At 42.6% G+C, this 25,428-nt stretch overlaps 1 protein-coding gene and 1 non-coding gene across 5 annotated transcripts in view; both read right to left on the minus strand.

Moving 5' to 3' along the window:
• SMOC2 (SPARC related modular calcium binding 2) overlaps positions 1-25,428 on the minus strand; it is a 242,717-nt gene that overhangs the window by 169,194 nt on the left and 48,095 nt on the right. For all 4 annotated transcript variants that reach the window (XM_039915092.1, XM_029049423.2, XM_029049421.2 and 1 more), the window contains exon 2: positions 7,572-7,743. In XM_039915092.1, coding sequence (XP_039771026.1) covers positions 7,572-7,743 — 172 coding nt within the window. The remainder of the gene's footprint in view (positions 1-7,571; positions 7,744-25,428) is intronic.
• Positions 5,378-5,515, minus strand: LOC114806267. Its single transcript, XR_003754302.1, has one exon. It is a non-coding gene; the product is annotated as a small nucleolar RNA SNORA7 (small nucleolar RNA).

Below are 25,428 nucleotides of genomic sequence, written 5' to 3' on the forward strand. Positions count from 1 at the left end.
TAACAGTAGTTAGTTTTCCATGACTTGTATCTTAGAATTCCTATCACGTAGGAAGAAAATATATAATGTTGTCTCTATAACACATATATCTATAGCAATAATAATAGATTTCCTCTGAAATCTGTGTGCCTGTTATAGATCTTCTGAGTTCACGCCAGTTGTCCAGTGGATTTTCAATTCAGAACCAGCAAATAAAATGGTACTAAGTTCTTTTGGGATAGCGGCTACTTTTATGTTTTCTCCAGGACCAACCAAAGCAAAACACTTGAAGTGCTACAAGGGAAGTTGTGGGGAAAATATCAGCAGGGTCTGGGTCATGCATTCCCAGTTGAAAGGTTCATGATGAGTGACTAAAGGGGACAATTAGGAAAATGCGGAAGGAGGGTGTGAGGAAGATTCATTCATTTGATAGTATTTATTAAGTACTTACTAAGTGCAGAGAAGTGTATTAATAATAACAATAATTATGGTACTTGTTAAGCTCTTACTGTGTGCCAAGCACTGTTTTAAGCTCTGGGGTAGATTCAGGTTAGGTTGGACAAAGTCCCTGTCCCACATGGGGCTCACAGTCTTAACTCCCATTTTACAGATGAGATAACTGAGGCCTGGATAAGTGAAGTGACTTGCCCACAGTCACGCAGCAGACATGTGGCAGAGCCAGGATTAGAAAACATGACCTTCTGACTACCAGGCCCGTGATCTAGCCACTAAGCTACGCTGCTTGGGACCATACAATATAACAATGAAACAAACACATTCCCTACCCACACTGAGCTTAGAGTCCAGAGGGTTCTTCAAAGCATCCTCTGGATGTCCCCTTCAGAGACAATATGCTGGACTTAGAACAGTGCTTGGCACCTAGTAAGCGCTTAACAAATACCATCATTATTATTACCAGATAGACCACTGAGTGAATCCACAATGGTATTTCTAGCAAGGATTAGAGAAAAACGCCTGGGTCTGAAGTCAGGAGAGACAGGTTTTAGTACTTAGCCACTGGCCTTCTGGGTGACCTTGGGTAAGTCGTAACCTTTCAGAGCCCCAAATTACTCAATCGTAAAATAGGTATCCACCCTTTGGGTGTGGATCTACCTTTGGGATAGTGTTCCTGCAGTGCTGGGGGAAGATATCTGTGCATGTAGATTACTGATGGTGTTTTAGGCTAAACCAGAATTGCTAACCTCGGGGTCTTGAGCCAAGCATGCAATAATACATGGTGATGTGATTATCCTTGGATTGAACAAGCATTATAACATGCATTTGGGTGAATTTTATTCAGATTTGTGAAATCAAAATGTTACCTAAACCATAGCAAATGAAATGGTTTGGCTACTTTCTTCTCTAACTTTTCTCTTTAACTTCTCTAACTACGGACAGGGTTTTGTTTGTTTGTTCAAGACAGTTCATTCCACATTTGCTTCCCTGTCATGTAGCTTACTCCAAACAACGGAAGTGGGACAGGAATAAATGAAGGACTGACAGTTCATGAAGAAAATGAATACAACTAGACAGAAATATAAAATTTTCATTAGTCTTTTTCAGTTTGGATGGTAATAACAATTTTTTTTTTCCTGGCAATTAAGTATTTTCCTGAAGGCAATGTTTAATTGGCCCTGGCTGACTGATTGGTAGGTGAAAGAAAGTCTGGAGTCTCCTACAGTATGAGGGTCCTTGGCCCACAGTGGTAATAGGAATAGTATTTAGTGAGTGCCTCCTAAAAGCAAAGCACTGTACTAAGAATCTGGGAAAGTGCAAGACATAAGTACAAGGAATTTACACTCTAATTGGAGGAGGAGGCAGATATAAAACATTTACTAAGCAAAACTCAGGGGCTCTCCTGCAAATGTGGAAAATTGAGAAGCAGAGATGAGAAGCAGCATGGTCTAGTGGATAAAGCATGGGCCTGGAAGTCAGAAGGATAGGGGTTCCAATCTTGGCTCCACCACTTGTCTACTGTGTGACCATGGGCAAGTCACCCTCTAGACTGTATGCTTGTCCTCTAGACTGTAAGCTCTTTGTGGGCAAAGAATGTCATACCCAAATCATGGTTCACTCATGGGTCACTCTGTGGTAAGCTCTGTTCTGTTCTGTTGTAATTCTGTTGTACTGTACCATCCCAAGAGTTCAGTACAGTGTTCTGCAAATAGTAAGCACTCAATAAATACCACTGATTGATTGAGTGACTGAGGTAGAAATAGAGGTGCTGGCAGTTGGAAAAAGTTTGAACTACTTCTGGGCAAGGGAGCTTCACAGTAAAATTGTCCCAGGCAGTCAATCCAAACCTTGATTGGATTCTGCAAAGATTGGGCACATGAATAATAATAATGGCATTTGTTAAGTGCTTACTATGTGCAAAGCACTGTTCTAAGCACTGGGGAGGATACAAGGTGATCAGGTTGTCCCATATGGGGCTTACAGTGTTCAGCCCCATTTTACAGATGGGGTTACTGAGGCCCAAAGAAGTTAAGTGACTTGCCCAAAGTCACACAGCTGACAAGTGGTGGAACCGGGATTTGAACCCATGACCTCTGACTCCCAAGCCTGGGCTCTTTCCATTGAGCCACCCTGCTTCTCTAATACTTGAAGTGGAACCTTCTCCAGGATCCAGATCAACTGTGGGAAGCCTCCAGAGGTCCAAAAGCCCTTCAGTGGAGTCTGGTTTACATATGCTCAGCTCTGACACCAGCAGGAAAGTGAGGTGACATTCCAGTCTTCCAGCCTTGACGCTGGAATCCACTCCCATGGGGAAAGATTACTATGGAGGCTAGAACATTGCTAACTCACTGAAGCGAAATTGGCAACCAGATCTGTCTCTGATGCTTATTTCTAGATTGGTATTGGGGAAAGCCTTGGTCACCATCATGAAGATAGTCACTTCATTCTCAGGAAAGAATGAAATGATGAGTGAATGGGACTGAAGTTTAAAAACTCGTGAAGGATAAGGAAGAGGCAATGGATAAGGAAGTCGTTGTTTGATTGTGTTATTTGTCAAGCACTTACTATGTACCAGGCACTGTTCTAAGCACCGGGGTAGATACAGCTAATCAGGTTAGACCCGTCCATGTCCCATAGGGAGCTCACAGTCTTAATCCCCATTTTATGGATTAGGTAACTGAGGCCCAGAGAAGTACTTTACCAACTCTTCCGTTAACTGCTTCTACCGTCCTCTTGCTACAAAGAGTTATATTCTCATTCACCCTTCTGCTCCTGCTACTTCTATATTTTGCCTATTTGTCTTCCCTATTAGATTATAACCTTCTTGAGGGCAGGGCCATATGTTTTCTTTGGTGTTTGTTGAACTTTCCCAACCACTTAGGCAGTAGGCATTCAACTAACATCATCTGCTGGTTAGTTACCTATCAGGGCAAGGAAACTCCCACTGAAGTTAAAGGTTGATAGGTTCAAAATGAACTAAAATAAAAACTTGTTCATACAGTGGGTGGTTAAATATAGAATTCATTTCCAAGGGAAGTTATGCAGGCTTAGGCGATATGGTTCAGAAAGAGTTTGGATAAATTAGTAGAACTGTGGTTCATAATGGGTTGTTTAGGGAAAGTTAAGGGAAAACTGGGGACGTTAGATTGGCCTCTCTACAATCAGAGGATAGATATCAAGGAGGGAAACTTGAACATCTCATTGCTGCTGTTGGAGATGGAACTCTGGGATGGACAGACCATTCATCTGTCCTAATAAAAGCATTAGTCGTTCATGATCTTATGTTCTCTTGGCACAGCGATGGTAGAATTGCATCCCAGTAGTTCTCTTCTATACTTCTCAGGACACACCACATAGGGGGTTGTAGGTTAAAATGTCCATGGAAAAGCTGACTGAGGCTGTTCTATTCTTCCGTGGCCATCGGTGTCATAGACAGGGAAGAGGAGTCACCCTCCTCAACTTCCGAGTTAGCTATCTCTGAACCAACACCAGAATAGTTTCCCCCTGCCCAGCGCAAACACTTCCCCATTCCGCCGATGCTCGATAAATTGGTGAAAAGAGATGTTGCACTGCACTTTCCCAGGCATTTAGTACAGTGCTTTGTGCATAGCAAGCGCTCGGTAAGTAAGATTGAATTAATAAATGAATGAAGGTGTACATGGATTTTGTTGGGGTACAAACGGCAGGTCCAGGAGAATTATTTTGAGAGGGGGAAGGTATGAATTTTGGAGTCAAGCTTTTCTGAGGAACTAAATGTTGCAAATGTTTTTTCAAACCCCATGAATAGCAGAAACACCCTATATCTAAAAGCGTATTGCCAGTGAGATAGACGGAACTTTTATTATGCTTGGACAGTTTCAGGTCTTAGTCTTTTGTGTGCGGGGAGGTGGGAGTGGGAGTCTTGCTAGTTCTTGCTCCTGGTATCCGATAATAGAGTAGTTTAGTGCATTTCTCAAATGCCTAGCATTTTTGGAGGTGGGCTCATTGAATTAGTTTTCAAGCCGTCCTTCTGACATGCTAGGTGTCCTGAAAAAATGGTTTCAATAGACTTTTCTAGTGAGTTTTCTTTCTATTCTTTAGTATTCATAATGTCTTTAATATTTGCAAGGTGCAGGACCAAGATTTTCTTTCATCTGTTCATCTCCTCACCTTTTACCTCACAATCACAGACACTTGAATATCATCAGTATATAAAGAGTGAGGACTCTCCAGAGAGCATGGTGACCTACGCAAAATGACAGAAAACTGGACATGGTCAGAACAGAATCAAAATCCCTGACCCTTAAGACTTTCCAGTAACCTGGAGGAAATGCTGAAAAGACTCAGTGGGAAGAGCCCGGGCTTGGGAGTCAGAGGTCCTGGGTTCGAATCCCAGCTCTGCCACTTGGCAGCTGTGTGACTGTGGGCAAGTCACTTCACTTCTCTGTACCTCAGTTCCCTCATCTGGATTAAGACTGTGAGTCTCATGTGGGACAACCTGATTACCCTCTATCTACCGCAGCGCTTAGAACAGTGCTCTGCACATGGTAAGCGCTTAACAAATACCAACATTATCCCCCGATTAGACCGTAAGCCCGTCAAACGGCAGCGACTGTCTCTATCTGTTGCCGACTTGTTCATTCCAAGCACTTAGTACAGTGCTCTGCACATAGTAAGTGCTCAATAAATACTATTGAATGAACATGGAATACTATTAGCCCCCTGAGAGATCTTGTTTGTCTGTCTTATGCTGTCGAGTCATCTCCGACCCATCGCGACTTCATGGACATATCTCTCCCAGAATGCCCCACCTCCAACTGCAATCTTTCTGGTACCATATCCACAGAGTTTTCTTGGTAAAAATCCAGAAGTGGTTTACCATTACCGCCTTCCGCGCAGTAAAATTGAATCTCCACCCTTGACTCTCTCCCTTACTGCTGCTGCCTAGAACGGGCGAGTTTTGATTTGTAGCAGATGGCCTTCCACTTGCTCGCCACTGGCCAAGCTAGGAATGGAATAGGTAGGCCTCTGCTTGACTCTCCCTCCTGTAGTCAAGACTGATAGAGTACTGGAAACTCTCCAGGTGTGACCCTGAGAGGCAGAGTGATATTGTTACTACTCTCCAATTCTTACTTCTCATGGAACTTCAATGCTTAAGCAATATTCCAAATTCTCCTTGGAACGCTCCCAAAACAAAAGCTCCTCAAAAAGACTGGCTTTGGCTCAATCAATCGATTAATCGATACTATTTAGAGAGAGGACAATGGCAGTTGGGAAACATGATCCCTGCTCAGAAGGGCCTTGCAGTTTAGAGGGAGAGATAGACATTAATATAAATTACAGACTGTTTTCTTAAAGTTTCTGGTGTAGATTTGCAGAGGTTTTCTTTAACACTGTTCTCAGTCCGTCATGGAAGTCTTAGGGAAAGCCGTCTTCTTCAAAATGGGGGTCCTGAGTTTGGAGAAAAGCAGCATAGCATAGTGCATAGAGCCTGAGCCTGGGAGTTAGAAGGTTTTGGGTTCCAATCCTGACTCTGCCACTGGTCTGTTGTGTGACCTTGGGCAAGTTACATCACTTCTCTGGGCCTCAGCTACCTCAAAAGTTAAACAGGGATTGAGACTGTGAGCCCCATGTGGGACAGGGACTGTGTTCAACCTGATTACCTTGTATTCACCCCAGTGCTTAATACAGTGCCTGGCACATAGTAAGTGCTTAACAAATAGCATAATGATAACAATAATTTGGAAAGAAAAAGCTATTTGTTCATATGAAAAATATGCGACAGCTGTTAATCAGTAACGAATAGCATAATAATAACAATAATTTGGAAAGAAAAGGCTATTTGTTCATATGAAAAATATGCCACAGCTGTTAATTAGTGATATACTGCAAGTCAAAAGAGGGACACACATGTTGTGATCTTTCTGACAAGAACAACTCCTAATCCACATGGTGTGCTCGAAACAGGCGCAGCTTGCTGACTGAAACTATGTAAAGATGTTCTAGATTGTCAACTGGAAGAGCAGAACCTTTGACTCAAGAAAGTTGCAGCTATTTCCTCTCTAGTGAGTAAGAAAGAGATGCGAACCAAGTCCTCCAATGTGATGGTTCATTCTGAAAGAAAGGCAAAACGAATGCAAAACGTGGGGCGGGCTGAAGCTGAGCTAAGGCATTTTTTATTCTTTGGAGACTTGTTTCTAATCGAGGGAGGTGGCATATGGAAAAGCTTCTTTCAAGGACTGAACCTGTGTGGTCCTCTGTAAGGATATGAAGGAAGGGACGGTAAATCTCCTTCTGAAAACCACTGTTTTTATGTTTGAAACAGCAGGCATTGTGCAGAGACAGTTAGTCAAACCCTGCATTTAATATGGGAAGGATTTCAACGATCCTCCAAGCACGTGTTCTCCATGCCTGGCTCCAAAAATGTATTTCTTTAGTGAAAAAAAAGAAAATTCAGAGTTTTACTAGCAATGGACCATTAAACATGGAACTCAAATGCTTTAAAGTCAAATGATATAGGCCTTCTTTTCAAGGAGAAGAGCAAAACAAAGACAGTAAAGAGTAGACAACAGCAAGGTCTCCACAGTAAGCAGGCTTCTGCTCCTTCCAAAGAATGTTTGCTTCCAGAAGTTGTAAACACTTGCAAGAAGAGAGCTGAGAAGCAGTGTGGCCTAGTGGATAGAGTACAGGCCTGGGAGTCAGAAGGTCATGGGTTCTAATCCCGTTTTACCATTTGTCTGCTCTGTGACCTTGGGAAGTCACTTCACTTCTCTGGGCCTAAGTTACTTCAGCTGTAAAATGGGGATTGAGACTGTGAGCTCCACATGGAACAGGGACTGCGTCCAACCCGATTTGCTTGTATCCACCCCAGCGCTTAGTACAATGCCTGGCTCACAGTAAGAGCTTAACAAATACCGTCATCATCATTATTGTTATTTTTATTATTGTTACCTGAGCGCTAATATGAATGCAACTCGAGAACTTGGAAGACTGGTTCCACCCTTAAGATTCATATTTACACTCTTTTCTCAAAAGTAGCACTGACAATCGCTCACTCTGTTGCCGAGGGGTTGAGACAGAGAAAGGTAACACCCCAACCAAGACTTGCGTGGAGTCGGACGCGGTCAGAGGGAAACCAGTCAATTTGTAACACTCACCTTTGCAGTTTCCCCGATAGGCGATTTCCAACTGAGGATCTTTGCATTTGGCTCGTTGAAACTCACACCGGGATAGGAAGGTCCTCCCGTCAGAAGCACAGAGAGATTTCTGAGGTGATCCTGCACAATCCAGACTGCACTCTTTGTCCTTATCTTGATCCACTCTCAAAAACTAGAAGATAAAAATGACAAAACCTCAGAATGAGGCACTCTCTCAGCAGCTTCGGTCAGCCAGCCAATCGTATTTACTGAATGCTTACCTTGGGCAGAGTACTGTACTTCAGTCATTCATTCATTCATTTAATCATATTTATTGAGCGCCGAGTATTGTACTCCAGTTATTCATTCGTTCAATCATACTTACTGAGCACTTGCTCTGTGTGCAGAGCACTGTACTAAATGCTTGAGGAAGTCCAATACAACAGTAAACAGACATGTTCCCTGCCCACAGCGAGCTAACAGTCTAGAGGGATTTTAGATTCAGATCGACCATACCAATATTCAGAGAAGGTTGGAGAGCTCTAAAAAGCTAGAAGGAAAATGGGCTCCTGGTGTCTAAATGCTGTCATCATTTTCCATATCTCAATGACCATTTGGGCAGGATGCAGAACATAATGAAGCATTTATAATATAAAGATGGTGTTCTGTGGAGTGTTCTCCATGCTTAGTTTAAAGCTGAGATTTCATCCTGCAGACTTCTAAATATCTGTTTCCCCCTTTTCCCAAGGAATAATTTACACCTAGATGAGGTATAAGGCTTACTGTGCGAAGCATGATGTAACTCGATGCCCTCAGGAGCTGCAAAGAGAGAAATCATTTTGCTGCACCCCACCTTATCAATCGATCAATTGATCATGTTTATTAAGTGCTTGCTGGGTGCCCAGCTCTGTACTGAGTTCTTGGGAGAGTGCAATATTCATTCATTCACTCAATCGTATTTATTGAATGCTTACTGTGTGCAGACTACCGTACTAAGCACTTGGGGGAGTACGATATAACAATAAATAGACATATTCCCCGAGTCAGTAGACATGATCCTTTTCGGCTGTGATCTTAGTCGGGGAGGAAGACCTTAAAATAAATTACAGAGAGGGGAAGTAGCAGAATTTGAGGCTGTGTAATAATAATAATAATAATGTTGGTATTTGTTAAGCGCTTACTATGTGCAGAGCACTATTCTAAGCACTGAGGTAGACACAGGGGAATCAGGTTGTCCCATGTGGGGCTCACAGTCTTAATCCCCATTTTACAGATGAGGTAACTGAGGCACAGAGAAGTTAAGTGACTTGCCCACAGTCACACAGCTGGCAAGTGGCAGAGCCTGGATTCGAACTCATGACCTCTGACTCCAAAGCCCGTGCTCTTTCCACTGAGCCATGCTGCTTCTGTGTACCTAAGTGTTGTGAGGGTGGAGGTGAGGTGAGTATCACAGTGCTTAGGGAGCACAGACAGAAGTGCCCAAGCAATGCAGAAGGAAGGGAGAACGGGGTTGGGGGATGTTGAAAGACTAATTAACTGAAGCAGTAGAGAGGAGGAAGAGAATCACTCTTTTTGTGGTATTCAAAGATGTCAGAAGCAAGTGGATCATTGGAAAGCCATTGAGTCTACCCTCATTAAGTTGGCCTCATTTCTCTGTAAGCAACCATCAAGTAATGATTTTGGCTTCTTCTCCTCCCACCTAGGCCACACCTATGTGGTCTGAACGCATCTGGCTCTTTCCCGAGGTATTCATTTGGCCATCTTTTTGATCCCTTGGCCAGCTCACCACAACACAGAATACACTGAAGAAATCTAATTTTTCAGAGCTATTGCAGAATTGGAGAAACTGCTCTTGAAATGGCAAATAATCAGCATCAGAACCTGGGTGTGGAAATTTGACTTGGGAACGGGGAAAGTTTCCGTAGCTGATCGCGTTTGATGTAGTTCATAGTGCTGCTCATTTTAGAGACACCCCAACTGAAAGCACCTGCTAAAATACGCCAACATTAGGTTTATTTCTTTCAGGGCTTCCAAAAATGAAAGCAGTGTAAGTGACAAGAAGAGTTCCATTTAAGAGTTGAGAGCCCTGGATTCCTGAATGTTTATTTGTCACTACTTTATGGTGTGACCTTGGCCAATTAATAGATCTTGTCCTCAATTTATCTCCTCTCCAGGAAAAAGAATTTTGGTCCCACCTACTTGAGATACTGTGTAGATGAAATGAAACTTGAAATGAAATGAAAAAAATGAAAAATAGAAAGGTAGTATTATCGTTATCTTGGTTATGTTAAATTATTTTGGAGATTTTACTTAATGCAACGGACACCTATCTATAGATCTTGAGGAAAGCAGATAGTTATGCATTATCTTGGCCTCTAATTATTATATCTCATCATATTATATTATGGAGAGTATTTTTTCCCCCCACATAACCACAGATTGGAGTTTACCAGCCAATTTAATTAGCTTAGTTCCCATGATGAGAACGGGTTTTTCCTAATGAGGTTTTCATTTTCTTTTGCCTAGTCAGATTCTAGTTTATTTCTAAAATCCACCATTTTACGGAAATTCCAAGCAACAGAGAATCTGTCATTCTCATCATTATGTCAAAACGATGAACACATTGCAGAAAGAAACATGGTAATTCTCCCACTAACCCACATCCCTGGATCACCTCCACAGCCCGCTTCCTTTGCGCCTGTGCCCAAGCCTCAGAGCGCTGCTGTGGAAATCTAGATATCAGGCTGACCTCGTCCACCTCGGCTTCATCCCTGCATGCTTTAACTCTGTCCTCTCCTCTGCCTGGCAAAATTATTTCTTCATCCTTATTGACAACCATGCCCCTTACCATCTTCAATTGTTTCAGGCTTGCCCCCCCCTCTTCCATACCTGACTGCCATCTTCAACCGTTCACTCTCCAGTGGCTTCCTCCTCATTGCTTTCAAACATGCTCATGTCTCCCCTATCCTAAAAAAAACCCCTTTTGACCCCATGGGCTCTCTCCAGTTATCGCCCCATCTCCCTCCTACCACTCCTCTCCAAACTCCTCGAGTGAGTTGTCTACACCCACTGTCTCAAGTTCCTCTCCTCCAATTCTCTCACTGAGTTCCTTCGATCTGGATTCCATCCCCTTCACTCCAAAGAAACCGCCCTTTTAAAGGTCACCAATGATCTTCTCGCCAAATCCAACAGCCTAATCCTAATCAACCTCAACCTCTCAGCTGCCTTCGACACTGATGAGCGCCCTGTTCTCCTGGAAACATTATCCAATCTCAATTTCCCTGATGCTGTCCTTTCCTCGTTCTCCCTCCTTTCTGGCCAATCATTCTCAGTCTCTTTTGCAGTCTTCTCCTCTGCTTCGCATCTTCTATCTCTGCAGGTGCCTCAAGGTTCAGGTCTATGTCCCCTTATATTCTCCAACTTCACCCACTCCCTTGGAGAACTCAATCGCTCTCATGGCTTCAACTACCACCTCTATGCAGACGATTCCCAAATCTACCTCTCCGGGACTGATCTCTCTCCCTCTCCGTAGTCTTGCATTTTCTCCTGCCTTCAAGACATCTCTACTTGGATGTCTTACCATCGCCTCAAACTTAACATATCCAGAACTCCTTATCTTCCCACCCAAATCCTGTCTTCCCCTTGAGCTTCCCAGCACCACCATCCTTCCTGTCTCACAAGTACAAGACCTTGGCATTATCCTTGACTCCTTTCTCTCATTCAACCCACATAGTCGAACTGTCACTAAATCCTGTCTGTTCGACGTTTATAACGTCACTAAAATCAGTCCTTTCCTCTCTGTCCAAACTGCTACCATGTACTCCAAGCATTTTGTTAATTTTGTTAATGAAATGTACATCGCCTTGATTCTATTTAGTTGCCATTGTTTTTATGAGATATTCTTCCCCTTGACTCTGTTTATTGCCATTGTTCTTGTCTGTCTGTCTCCCCCGATTAGACTGTAAGCCCGTCAAACGGCAGGGACTGTCTCTATCTATTGCCGACTTGTTCATTCCAAGCGCTTAGTACAGTGCTCTGCACATAGTAAGCGCTCAATAAATACTATTGATTGAATTTATCTTATCCCACTTGGATTACTGTATCATCCTCCTTGCTGACCTCCCTGCCTCTTTCTCTCTCTCTCTCTCTCTCTCTCTCTCCAGTCCATACTTTACTCTGTTGCCCGGATCATTTTTCTACAAAAAACATTCAGGGCATGTTTCCCTACTCCTCAAGAAACTCCAATGGTTGACCATCAACCTCCACATCAAACAGAAACTCCTTATCATCACCTCTAAAGAACTCAATCACCTTGCCCCTTCCTACCTCACCTCCTACTACAACCCAGCCCACACACTTTGTTCCCGTAATGTCAACCTATTCAATGTCCATCTATCTCACCACCAACCACTCACCCATGTCCTGTCTCTGGCCTGTAACACCCTCCCTTTTCATATCCTTTTCATATCCCTTTTCATATCCAACAGACAATTATTCTCCCTACCTTCAGAGACTTACTGAAGGCACATCTCCTCCAAAAAGCCTTCCCTGACCAAGCCCTCATGTCCTCTTTTCCCACTCCCTTCTGCGTCACCCTGACTGGCTCCCTTTGTTCACCTCCCTTAATCCCAGCTCCACAATATTTATGTACATATCTGTAATTTACTTCTTTATATTAATGTCTGACTCCACCTCTAGGTTGTAAGTTCACTGTGGGCAGGGAATGTGTCTGCTTTATTGTTGTGTTGTATTTTCCCAAGTGCTTAGTACAGTGCCCGGCACACAGTAAACACTCAATAAACACGACTGACTGAATGACTGATTTCAAAGCCTTTGGTTGAAGACAGGCTCATCCTCTTCAAAAATGACATCAGCACACTTCTTTTGAAATCCTGAGACCTTGTTTCCTGAAACCGTTCACAATTTTTTCTTTTGATTTATAAACAGGTGTTTCAATATCACTAGCCAATGCTAATGTTCAGTGACGTTCAATAGTTACATTCAAAATAAATAAAATAATTAGCCTCGTAATTCTTGAATTGGCCCTGGGCTCGATCACAGTATCACGTATGCCTCACTTGTACGGAATATTAATCATGCTTTCATTTGTAAGGCATAGTTTTGCTTCCCAGGTGCTTCCATTTACTCTGCCTCATTCTCATATCTCTTGTTGTAGACCTCTTGATCAGGTCCTTCTTTTCAGCTAATAATAAGAATAATTATGCTATTTGTTAAGTGCTTACTATGTGCCAGGCACTGTACTAAGCACTGGGCTGCATACAAGCAAAATGGTTGGCCACAGTCCCTGTCCCATGTGGGGCTCATAGTCTCAATAGCCATTTTACAGATGAGGTAACCGAAGCATCGAGAACTGAAGTGACTTGCCTAAGGTCACACAGCAGATAAATGGTGGAAGCTGAATTAGAAGCTATGACTTTCACTTGGAACTCCCTTCTCTTTCACATGCAGCAGTACACTGCTTTACTACCTTCAAAACTCTCCTGAAATGACATCTCCTCCAGGAAGTCATCCCTCATTACTTCTCACCTCAACTCCCCATTCTGTTTCTCCCATCTCCTGCCATTTCAGCACTTTCATCTCACCTAAGCATTTGGACACTCACCTCCCCTCTCCTTCCCCTGGAAGCACTTGTGTTCATATCTTTAAATAATAATATTAATAATAGTAATATTTGTTCAGTGCTTACTATGTGCCAAGCACTGTTCTAAGCACTAGGGTAGATGCAAGGTAATCAGGTTGTCCCCCATGAGGTTCACAGTCTTAATCCCTATTTTCCAGATGAGGTAACTGAGGCACAGAGAAGTTAAGTGACTGGTCCAAAGTCACACAGTTGACAAGTGGCAGACCCGGGGTTAGAACCCACAACCCCAAGCCTGTGCTCTTTTCATGCTGCTTCTCAAAATCTGTTTAAAATATGTTGCTTCCCCCTATACAATAATAATAATAATAATGGTACTTGTTAAGTGCTTACTATGTGCCAAGCACTGTTCTAAGCATTGGAGTGACATAAGTCAATCAGGTTGGACAAAGTCCCTGTCCCAGTTGGGCTCACACTTTTAATCCCCATTTTTACAGATGAGGTAACTGAGGACTAAGGCAGTTAAATGACTTGCCCAAGGTCACACAGCAGAGGTAGCAGAGCAGAGATTAGAACCCAGGTCCTTCTGATTCCCAGGCCCGTGTTCAGTGTCTCTCTCCTTCATTTGATTGTAAACTCCTATAGGGCAGGGATCATTTTCGTTTGGTTCATCTGATGATTCCATTTTTATGTGGCCTAACTTTTGGAGGATGACAAACAGATTTTATCGCTACATTCATCTGTAGTCCTCACAACTGGGAAAGCGAGACATCGTTGTGTTCAAATGAGTTCTACCAGAGGAAGTAGAGCCTCAAAATCTATTTTCATTCAGGTTAAAATAAATGTAAATTTCTTAACACCAGAGGGTTATGTACTACAGGGGAGGCAAAACCACTAAGTCCTCTAACAAATTTTTCTAGCATTTAAATGTTTCCTGAATAAACAATAAGGCATGAAAGGCATGCAGCTACCAGAAGATAATCACCCTCCTGGGCATTTTAAGACAGAGGCAAAAGTACCTTAAAAATTTCATCCATCCACTAAAATGTTTCTCCAGTTTCCTTTGTTTTTTGGGTTTGGGTTTTTTATTGGGGTTTTTTTTTTTTTGTAAATATTGCTCCATTTCTCTGAATCCCAAATAAGAGTAATTCCGTAGACTTTTTTCTCAAAACACATAACTGGGTGGAGGAGAAATAACACATTGTATGCAAAGGAAACATTACACAAGGGGAACAGTAATTTGAAAGCAGTGGGTATCCTAAATGACATGTCTTCCTGATCCAAAGGAAAGTTTGGCCTATATATAGCTCTTTTATATTTAAAAAAAATATATAGAACTGCGTAAATCCGGTTAATTTCTGCGCTTAAGCTGTGGTTTATTTGCATTTCCTCTAACCTTATGTGAGGAAATGCAGATGACTTAGGGTAAGACATTGTAATTACCATTCCCTGTAAATGGAAAGAAGCAACTTCCACATCTTTCATTTTTTGAAAAGAAAAAAAGAAAGAAAAAAACCGCTATTCACACTGCTGGAATTTGACCATAATTCTCGATAATTTAATGGTGCAAGAACTAACAATGAAAGCATTCTTTCCCAGTAATAACACACACTTTGTGCACATGTCTTTTTTTTCTCTTTTTAATAGAATTTAAATTCCAAGGCAGATGAGTCAGTTTGTGGATGGAAAAATGGAAATTGTTGGCCTTAATTGTTTTCTTTTCTTATTCGGGCTATTTAGGGGAAAATACATTTTTCAAGTTTCAGTGTACTCACTGCTCATCAAACATGCCTCCCTGAAGAAAATGTAGGCCAATCAATCCATCCATCAGTGGTATTTATTGAGTGCTTACTATGTGCAGAACACTGTTCTAAACACTTGGGAGAGTACAATACACAACAGAATTAGCAGATACATTTCTTCCCCAAAATGAGCTTGCAGTCTTGAGGGACTCAAAATTCAGGAGGTTCATCTACCTTGACAGAGCACAGCTCTTCCTAAGGGTTGAGGGGAAAGGTTCATAACAAGGCTCATAAGAGTCAATCATTTATTCATTCATTTGTATTTATTAAGCGCTTACTGTGTGCAGAACACTGTACTAAGCGCTTGGGAAAGTACACTACAACAATAAACAGTGACAATTCCTGCCCATAACGAGATCATAGTCTAGAGATGAGGGAAGGCAGATATAAATACAAATAAACAGACATCAATGCAAATAAATAAAATTAGATATATACATATGTGCTGTGGAATTGGGGCAGGGGGGAGAGCAAAGAGAGCAAGTAAGGGTGATGCAGAAGGGAGTGGGAGATGAGGAAAAGTGGAACTTAGTCTGAGAAGGCCTCTTGGAGGAGACGTGCCTTAAATAAGACTTTGAAAGGGGGAAGAGTAATTGTCTGCTGGATTTAAGGAATGAGGGCGTTCCGGACCAGAGGCAGGACGTGGACCAGGGGTCAGCAGCGAGATAGGTGGGATTGTACATTCCAAGCGCTTAGCACAGTGCTCTGCACATAGTAAGCACTCAATGCATACAATTTTAATGAATGAATGGAGGCACAGTAGGAAGGTTAGCATTAGAGGAGTGAAGTATGTGGCCTGGGTTGTTGAAGGAGAGAAGCGAGGTGAATCCTTCTGTGACTTTCAAGTTACTCTCATATTAACAATTTAACGAGTTAAATGTAAATCAATCTGAAATATGTGGGTCAAATTAATCTTCACACACACACACACACACACACACACACACACTCCAACCTGAAAGGAAAATGTGCCTAAAGCAAAATTTGTTTTGGGTTTCTTAAAGAACCTGAAACAACTGATAAGAGATCCCATTTTGGCTAGATTTGCCTATCCTAACTGTAGACGGAAGCCAATTATTTCACCTTGAAAAATGACACGAGAGGCAAGGTCTAGTACTATTTTCCTTGACAGCGGGGTACTAAAGTTTAAGAAAATCTACACAATCTCTATAATTTTCATCATCAGTTCAGCTTGACACTGAGCCTAGGATATACAACACTTAATGCATTAGAATCAGCCATGGCAGAACCATTCAATCAGTCAAATAATCAATGGCATTTATTGAGTGTTTACTTTGTGCAGAGCACTGTACTAAGCATGTGGGAGAGAATAATTTAGCAGAGTTGGGAGACAATTTCCTTGCCCACAACAGTCTGGGGAGGGGAACGGGTGGTGGGAGAGTACAGTGGGTATGGTATACTCCTTTTATTGCTGTATTGTACTTTCCCAAGAGCTTAGTATAGTCACTCCCATATTTTGACCAAGAAAACTCCATGGATCCACTACCAGAACGATTGCAGATGGAGGTGGGGCGTTCTAGGAGAGATGTGTCCATGACGTCGCTATGGGCCAGAGATGACTCAACAGTGTAAGACAAGACAAAGTTCCTTAAATTTTCAATTTAAATTTTGTAAATGTTTCTGGTACTGTTTTGAGTTTCTTCAGAGTTCTATAGCAAATTGGAATTTCGTGCTTTTCAATTATTAGCAACTGTGCTTTAGTAAACTCCTAGCTGTATATTCCAGGATTCCTTCTGTCTGTGTTTTTTTTTCTTCCTCTCTCATAACCATACTATTTTACCATTATGGACTTTAATGATCTCACAAATACTTGACTAGAATTCTGCATATTAGCCAAATCCTCTGATAAATATTTTTCCTGTTGCAAATCCTGATCAGGCATACAGAGAAATTTTAAAAAATATATATTTTACTTGTATTTTTTTCTCTTTTGGATTTCTTTTTATAATTGTGAACTTTTTGAATAAGTAGCCGATTTTTTTTTTCAGTGCAAACCTGCATTTTATATCAGTTTACTTTTACTTGGCTATTCCCCTTGCACAGTATGCTTTGAGTAATTTTAATATGTTCTCAATTGGTTGGTGTTTTTGAATTGGGTTGGTATTCCAAGTTATTTGCTGCACTCATTGACATTTCTTTGTTCAAAGAAAAGACAACACAGAATTGAGCCTCTGTGCAAAGGGGAATATATTTCAGGGCCAGTGTTTCATTGAAATATTGAGGTTAAGCCTAGTTACTCAAATAAGTCATTATGCTAGTCAACTTTTTCAATTGTTTAAAATCAGGCCACCTTAGACTAGGTTTACTTTGTTATTTTCAAATGCTGTTATGACAGCATTACTGTTATCCACAACCAATAACTTCGGTTAATCCTTACAAAAACTACTGGATTGTCCTTCATTATTGCAAGCTTCTGATTTAGTCATCTATAAAGACCTGTATTGGCTTTTTCAAAATTCCTAGTATCTAAGATTTCATGCCTTATAGTATGAATTTATTTTTCCAGAAACCGTTTTCTTATCATGATGGCCTGTTTCTAAGTGGCTATATTTTCTTCAGTTATTTTTTTCCTGTTAATTCAGTATATTTAGCTATAAAACCTGATACCTTATTATTCAGGTATAGGTCAACTGTTGTCTTGCTTTCCAGTTGGGTATTTTCAAAGAAAAGGTATATTGTAGCATTATTAATTTCTGCTATCCATTTAGTATGCTCTCCCACCAATCTTGTTCTTCTCTTATGCTGTTCTGAGCCATAGCGACGCCATGGGCACATCTCTCCCAGAATGCCCCACCTCCATCTGTAATCGTTCTAGTCCATAGAATTTTCTTGGTCCAAATACAAAAGTGATTTACCATCACCTTCTTCCGCGCAGCCAACTTGAGTCTCCTCCCTCAACTCTCTTCCATGTCGCTGCTGCTCAGTACAGGTGAGCACTAGCCACTGCCCAAACTAGGAATGGAATGAGTAGGCTCTGCTTGATTCTCCCTCCCGTAGCCGATACTGGTAGAGTACTGGAAACTCTTCAGGTGCCATCCTGAGAGGGTAATGTTGTTCTGGTGGTAGCTTATCAGGTAAAATATTTGAATCACTTAAAATTAATTGGACTTAGGTGGGACTGTCTAATTTGGGGGCTTTCAAACTATGATGTATTGCCTCTTGCTTGACTTTCCTCATTTGGTGACAGAATCCCTTGATGAAAGTAATATCTTCTCCACAGTTACTTCATCTTTATTCATTTCTCCAGTGAAGCAGTGCTTCACTGGGTGTGGAGAACTGTATTAAGCACTTGGAAGAGTACAGTACGATTGTCAGTAGACATGTTCCCTGTCCACAAGGAGTTTACAGACTAATGGGAAAAAGTAACACACAAAATGCTTCTTGGAGAAAGTGAATAAGCTGATAGGAATAGCAGAAAAAATTCACAATTGACCACAAGCTAAAAATGAGTTAGACATGTAGTGCTATTACCCTATTTAATATTGATGTCCTAAAAATCCAAAATATTACTGAGCTGTATGAATCTGATGCTGTGCCAGGGCAGGGATGTGATTCTTCCATTATTCTATACACTGGTTAGACTTGCTAGAGCGCTGTATCCAGTTTTTGGTAACCACAGGGAAAAAAGATATGGAGAAATTGGAGAAGGGTTCAGTGGAGAGGAAAACATGAGTCAAGGGAGGGAAGTGTGGAAAGGTAAAATAAACTGTCAGTGTTTCACATGGAGAAGATAAAGTAGGATTGGCATAATATTGTCTTCCAAGTAGTTGACGGATTATTATGGCAAGCACTGCTTTGAACACTCGGAAGCACTTTCTGGAAATAATAAGACAGCTTGGTTTGACTCAGAGTTCTCTCTTGGTTTTCCTCTTACCTCTCTGGCCAGTTATTCTTTCTCAGTTGCTTTTCACTAACTTTTCATCTTTCACCCCCAAACTCTGGTTGTTTCTGAAAACTCTAATTCTGGATCCCTTGTCCTCACTTTACACTCACTAACTAGGATAGCTCATCTGCTTCCACAGTTTCAGCTACAAACTCTGTGTGAATCATTTCCAAAACTACTTTGCTGACCCTAAACGCTTATCTGCTCTCCAATTTTGTATTTTCTCTTGACTCCAGTAATCTCTACCTGGATGTCTGACCAGCACCTCAAGCAGAAAATGTCTAAAACTGAAATCCCCATCTTCTCTCCCAAGCTGATTTTCCACCAACTTTATACTCAATCAATCAATGGTGTTTATTGAGTACTATGTGCAGAACATTGTACTAAACACTTTGGAGAGCATAATCCTGCCTTCAAGAAATTTACAGATTAGAGAAGGAGACAGGCATTAAAATGAATGACATATGGATATATAAGTAAGTGTTGTGGAGTTGAGGGAGGGGTGAATATCAATTCAATCAGTAATCATAATAATGGTATTTGTTAAGCCCTTACTATGTGCCAAGCATTGTTTCAAGGACTGGGGGGGAAGGGGGTGGGCGAATATAAGGTAATCAGGTTGTCCCACATGGAGCTCACAGTATAAATCCCCATTTTCCAGGCACAGAGAAGTTAATGGTGATGTTGGTATTTGTTAAGCACTTACTATGTGCAGAACACTGTTTTAAGTGCTGGGGTAGATACAGGGTCATCAGGTTGTCCCACGTGAGGCTCACAATCTTAATACCCATTTTACAGATGAGGGAACTCAGGGCCAGAGAAGTGACTAAATTCACCAATGACTCCTTTTTGTCAGCATTCCATCCTATATCTCCTTGACAGCTCAGCAATCTTAGGTACTTTGTCTCCCCCCATTAGACTGTAAGCCCGTCAGAGGGCAGGGACTGTCTCTATCAGTTGCCGAGTTGTACATTCCAACCGCTTAGTACAGTGCTCTGCACATAGTAAGCGCTCAATAAATACTATTGAATGAATGAATACTTTGAACTACCCCTTTCTCCTAGAAATACTACCAAGGCTTAGAGTTTCTGACATTGTCCTCTCCTGGTTCTCCTCCAGTCTTTCTCCTGCTAACTACGGGGAAAACCCTCAGGGTTTGATTCTGAGCCCCCTTCTGTTCTCCATTTAAACCCGCTCTCTCGGGAAGCCCATCCACTCACACAGCTTCAACTACCAATTTTTGGCAGAAGATTCCCCAGTCTCTATCTCTCAAATCTCCCTTTCCCCTTCTCTGTAATCTCACCTTTCCTACTGCCTTCAGGACATCCCGGATGTCCTGCCATTACCTCAAACTCCATATATCCAAAACGGGACTCCTCATCGTCCCTACCAAACCCTCTCTTCCCAGTGACTTTCCCATCACTGTTGACAACAGCACTATCTTCCCTGTGTCACAAGTCCACGGCGCTTAGTCCAGTGCCTAGCACACAGAAAGCACTTAACAAATGCTACAGTCATTACTTTGATTAATGCCTTTAAGGCAAGTAGCATCTGCCTTGCCTCTATTAATCAATTTTAACACTCTGTTAGTTCTCAATAAATCTTTGATTTATTGATTAGTACGCCACTCACATTGCCGACTAAACGTGTCCCTCTTTCCTAGCTATAAACCCTAGAAGTTGACAGTTGGAGGACCTTTTTCATGTAAAAACATTTTTAAAGTCCAGATTAAAAGCTTAGTACAGTGCTCTGCGATCCAGCGTTTAGAACAGTGCTTGGCACATAGTAAGCACTTAATAAATACCATTATTATTTTAATTATTATTATAGTAAGCATTTAATAAATACCAAGGATGATGATGATGAAGGTGATAATGGATACTCACCTTCCTCACTTTACCTCCCTGTGGCACTTACATACACATCTTTATACTATTCATATCCTATTGCTTCCTACTACCTGTAATTTATTTAACATCTGTCTTCCCCTCTCAATCGTAAACTCCATGAGAGCAGGGATTATGTCTATTTGCTCTATTGTACTCTCCCAAGTGCTTTGGACAGTGCTCTGCACAGAATAAAAGTTCAAGGAATACTATCTTTTAACTGACAGATTAGCTGGCATTTCTCTGACACCTGCCATCAAATGTCTTTGTCATTTCACTGGGAATGAATCTGCGAGGCCTAAAATCAGTTTCTTGTCAAAAACTAGAAGCAGTGTGCTCCCCTAAGTAATGTTAATGAAGGACAAGTCCTGGGCTTCCCAAACTTGAAAACCTCATCATCATCAATTAACAGCCAATTCACAACCAATTCACACCCACTTTGGTAATTATGTTCCCCTCCTCTAATCCAATTTGCTTGACGAAAACACTTGTTATAGCAAGAACAACTGAACTTCATGTGAACCGCAATACCGCAATAAATGTGTCTCTGGCTGTCAAGGGGGAGGGAGGATACTTATATTTCAGGCTTGTTGAGATTTAGGTCCTCAAATAGGCCTACACCATAAAAGTCGAAATAGAGATAAACATTTTCTTCTCTCTTCAGAGACCCTTCGTTCATAATGGACTGTTCTTTCTGTGCCACAACTCTTGCCGAGCCGTGGCATATAAAGGGCAAAGGGAAATCATAACAGTAATGACCGGAGTGCAGAGCACTGTTCTAAGCACTGGGGGAGATACAGGGTGATCAGGTTATAATAATGTTGGTATTTGTTAAGCGCTTACTATGTGCCGAGCACTGTTCTAAGCGCTGGGGTAAACACAGGGGAATCAGGTTGTCCCACGTGGGCCTCACACTTAATCCCCATTTTACAGATGAGGGAACTGAGGCACAGAGAAGTTAAGTGACTTGCCCACAGTCACACAGCTGACAAGTGGCAGAGCTGGGATTTGAACTCATGAGCCCTGACTCCAAAGCCCATGCTCTTTCCACTGCGCCACGCTGCTTCAGGTTATCCCACGTGAGGCTCACAGTTAATCCCCATTTTGCAGATGAGGGAACTGAGGCACAAAGAAGTTAAGTGACTTGCCCATAGTCACACAGCTGACAAGTGGCAGAGCCGCGGTTCAAACCCATGAACTCTGACTCCCAGGTCCGGACTCTTTCCACTGAGCCACGTAGCTTCTCTGGAGTATATATTAAGTGCTCACTAAATGCACAGCACCAGGGTTGATACGATATAAGCAGATCAGACAGAGTGGCTCAATGGAAAGAGCCTGGGCTTGGGAGTCAGAGGTCACGGGTTCAAATCCCACCTCTGCCACTTGTCAGCTGTGTGACTGTGGGCAAGTCACTTAACTTCTCTGTGCCTCAGTTACCTCATCTGTAAAATGGGGATTAAGACTGAGAGCCTCATGTGGGACAACCTGATTACCCTGGATACCCCAGCGCTTAGAACAGTGCTCTGCAGGTAGTAAGCGCATAACAAATACCAACATTATTATTATTATCAGACACATTCTGATCCAGTCCAACATGGGGCTCGTAGTCTGATGGGAAAGGAGAAAAGGTACCCATTTTATAGATGAAGTAATTGAGGTAAGGAGATATTAAATGATTAGCCCAAAGTTTCACAACAATAAATAATGTTAATAATGTTGGTATTTTGTGCGACAAAAAGTCACACATCTGGGATTATAACCCAGGACTCCCCAGACCTGAGCTCTATCTATTAGGTCAAGCTGCTACTTGGGTTAGAAGATTGAAACAAACTTTTGTTGCACAATAAGAAGCAGAACTCAGGGATTTAGTGTAAATAAAATTTGAATTTGGAAAGGCCTGAAGAAGGTAGAGTTTAAATAAGGGAATAAAACACTAGAGCATATACATCCACGTTACCAATCATATCAATCAGAGAAGCAGCGTGGCTTAGTGAAAAAAGCACGGGCCTGGGAGTCAGAGGTTATGGGTTATAATCTCAGCTCTGCCATTTATCAGTTATGTGACTTTGGGCAAGTCACTTCACTTCTCTGTGTCTAATCTGTAAAATGGGGTTTAAGACTGTGAGCCCTGCATGGGAAAACTTGATTACCTTGCATCCTCCCCAGCGCTTAGAACAGTGCTTTGCACATAGTAAGCGCTTAACAAATGCCATTATTATTATTATTACACCAGCGCTTAGAACAGTGCATGGCTCATAGAAAGCATTTAACAAATACCATTATTATGATTACTATTACTATTACTAATATTACTATTATTATGAACCGGGAACCTCTTGCAACCAAAGTGAGAATCATGCCTTTAGACTTTTTCTCCCTCCCCCTTAGACTGTGAGTTCTCAATGGGGCTGGTCTCACCTTCACAACATCGCCAAGATGCCGCCCTTTCCTCTCCATCTAAACCACTACCATGTTAGTGCAATCACTCCTCCTGTCCAGACTGGATTACTGCCTCGGCCTCCTTTCTGACCTCCCAACCTCCTGCCTCTCCCCACTGAGAATCCTTAGTGACTCCTTACTTCACTCTGCTGCCCGGATCATCTTTCTACAGAAATGCTCAATCACAACAATGTTGGTATTTTGTTAAGCACTTACTATGTGCAGAGCACTCTTCTAAGCGCTGGGTAGACACAGGGGAATCAGGTTGTCCCACGTGGGGCTCACAGCCTTAATCCCCATTTTACAGATGAGGTAACTGAGGCACAGAGAAGTTAAGTGACTCGCCCACAGCCACACAGCTGACAAGTGGCAGATCCGGGATTCGAATCCATGACCTCTGACTCCAAAGCCCGCGCTCTTGCCACTGAGCCACGCTGCTTCTCACATGTCACTCACATGTCTCACATGTCACATGTCTCTCACATGGGAGAAGCAGCGTGGCTCAGTGGAAAGAGCACGGGCTTTGGAGTCAGGGCTCATGAGTTCGAATCCCAGCTCTGCCACTTGTCGGCTGTGTGACTGTGGGCAAGTCACTTAACTTCTCTGTGCCTCAGTTCCCTCATCTGTAAAATGGGGATTAAGATTGTGAGCCCCACGTGGGACAACCTGATTCCCCTATGTCTACCCCAGCGCTTAGAACAGTGCTCGGCACATAGTAAGCGCTTAACAAATACCAACATTATTATTATTATGTCACTCAAGCCATGTCACTCCTCCAAAATCTCCAGTGGTTGCCTATCCATCTCCGTATCAAAGGAAAACTCCTCACTATTGGCTTCGGAGCTCTCCATCACCTTTTTCCTTACCTCACCTCCCTTCTCTCCTTCTCCACCCCAGCCCACACACTCTGCTCCTCTGGCACTTAACATCCTCACCGTGCCTCGTTTTCGCCTGTCCCGCCGTCTACCCCTGGCCCACTTCCTTCCTACCTCAGGCCTGGAATGCCCTCCCTCCTCACATCTGCCAAACAATCACACTTCACCCGTTCAAAGCCCTACCGAAGGTGCACCTCTTCCAAGACGCCTTCCCGGACCCCTTTTTCCTCAGCTCTCCCTCCCTTCTGCTTCACCTTGACTCTCTCCCTTTGTTCTTCCCCTCCTCTCCCTGCCCCACAGCATTTATATACATGTACATATCTATAATTCTATTTATTTATATTGATGCCTGTTTACTTGTTTTGATATCTATCTCCTGCTCCTTCCTCTTGACTGTAAGCCCGTTGTGGGCAGGGATTGTCTCTCTTTATTGCTGTATTGTACTTTCCAAGAGCTTAGTACAGTGCTCTGCACACAGTAGGCACTCAACTAAATATGAATCAAGTACTGCGTCCAACCTGATTATCTTGCAGCGACCACGGCACTTAGTACAATGCTTGGCGCATAGTAAGCGCTTAACAGATACCATGGAGGCCACAGTGGGGTGCGATTTAAATGAGGAGGTAGTCAGTTGGCTCACAAATTTGTCTGGGTGGCCTATCAATTCTACCAAGCCTGAGGCAAAGGGGTTGAACTAAGATGCCACATGGCCTACCTTCCTCGCCCTCCAGGCATATGATGCAATATGACAATCAATCAATCAATGGTATTTATTAAGTGCTTACCGTGTGCAAAGCCCCGTACTAAGCGTTTAGGAAAGTACAATATAATAGTGTCAGTAGACGTGTTCCCTGCCCACAACAAGCTTACAGTCTAGACTGGGGGACAGACATTACTATACTGACTTTGGTCTGTTACCTCGACCCCGGGTAAGGTCCCGCTGGGCTTGGCAAAGACCATAGCACTCCGCAATCTGGGATCACCCCTGCCTCAGACCACTACTGACTCCAGGGCATCCATTTTTGGTCATTTGTTTAAACGAAAAGAAAACAAACATGAGGCTTCTTGTCTCGTCTCCTCTGCCCTCAGAAGAGACAGACCCTGAGCAGCACAAATCTTCCTGTGGTCGCTGCGTCCGGCTGGGAAAGCCCAGGCCGGCTCCTTTCCCTCCCACAGTCCTAAGCGTGGTGGTGACAGCACAATGGCAGCTCTCCCACCCTGCTGTGGGGATCGGCCTGGGAAGACGAGGCGGGATACAGGAGAGAGAAACGTGTTTTCCTGCCCAATCCGGGACCTGGGAAAATGGACCGGGGCAGAGGGGAGGGCAAATTTCGCTAATTCCCCCACTGCAGCTGCCACTCCAAAGCCTGGGA

Source organism: Ornithorhynchus anatinus, chromosome 21, assembly GCF_004115215.2.
Source record: "Ornithorhynchus anatinus isolate Pmale09 chromosome 21, mOrnAna1.pri.v4, whole genome shotgun sequence".
Classification (NCBI taxonomy): Eukaryota; Metazoa; Chordata; class Mammalia; order Monotremata; family Ornithorhynchidae; genus Ornithorhynchus; species Ornithorhynchus anatinus.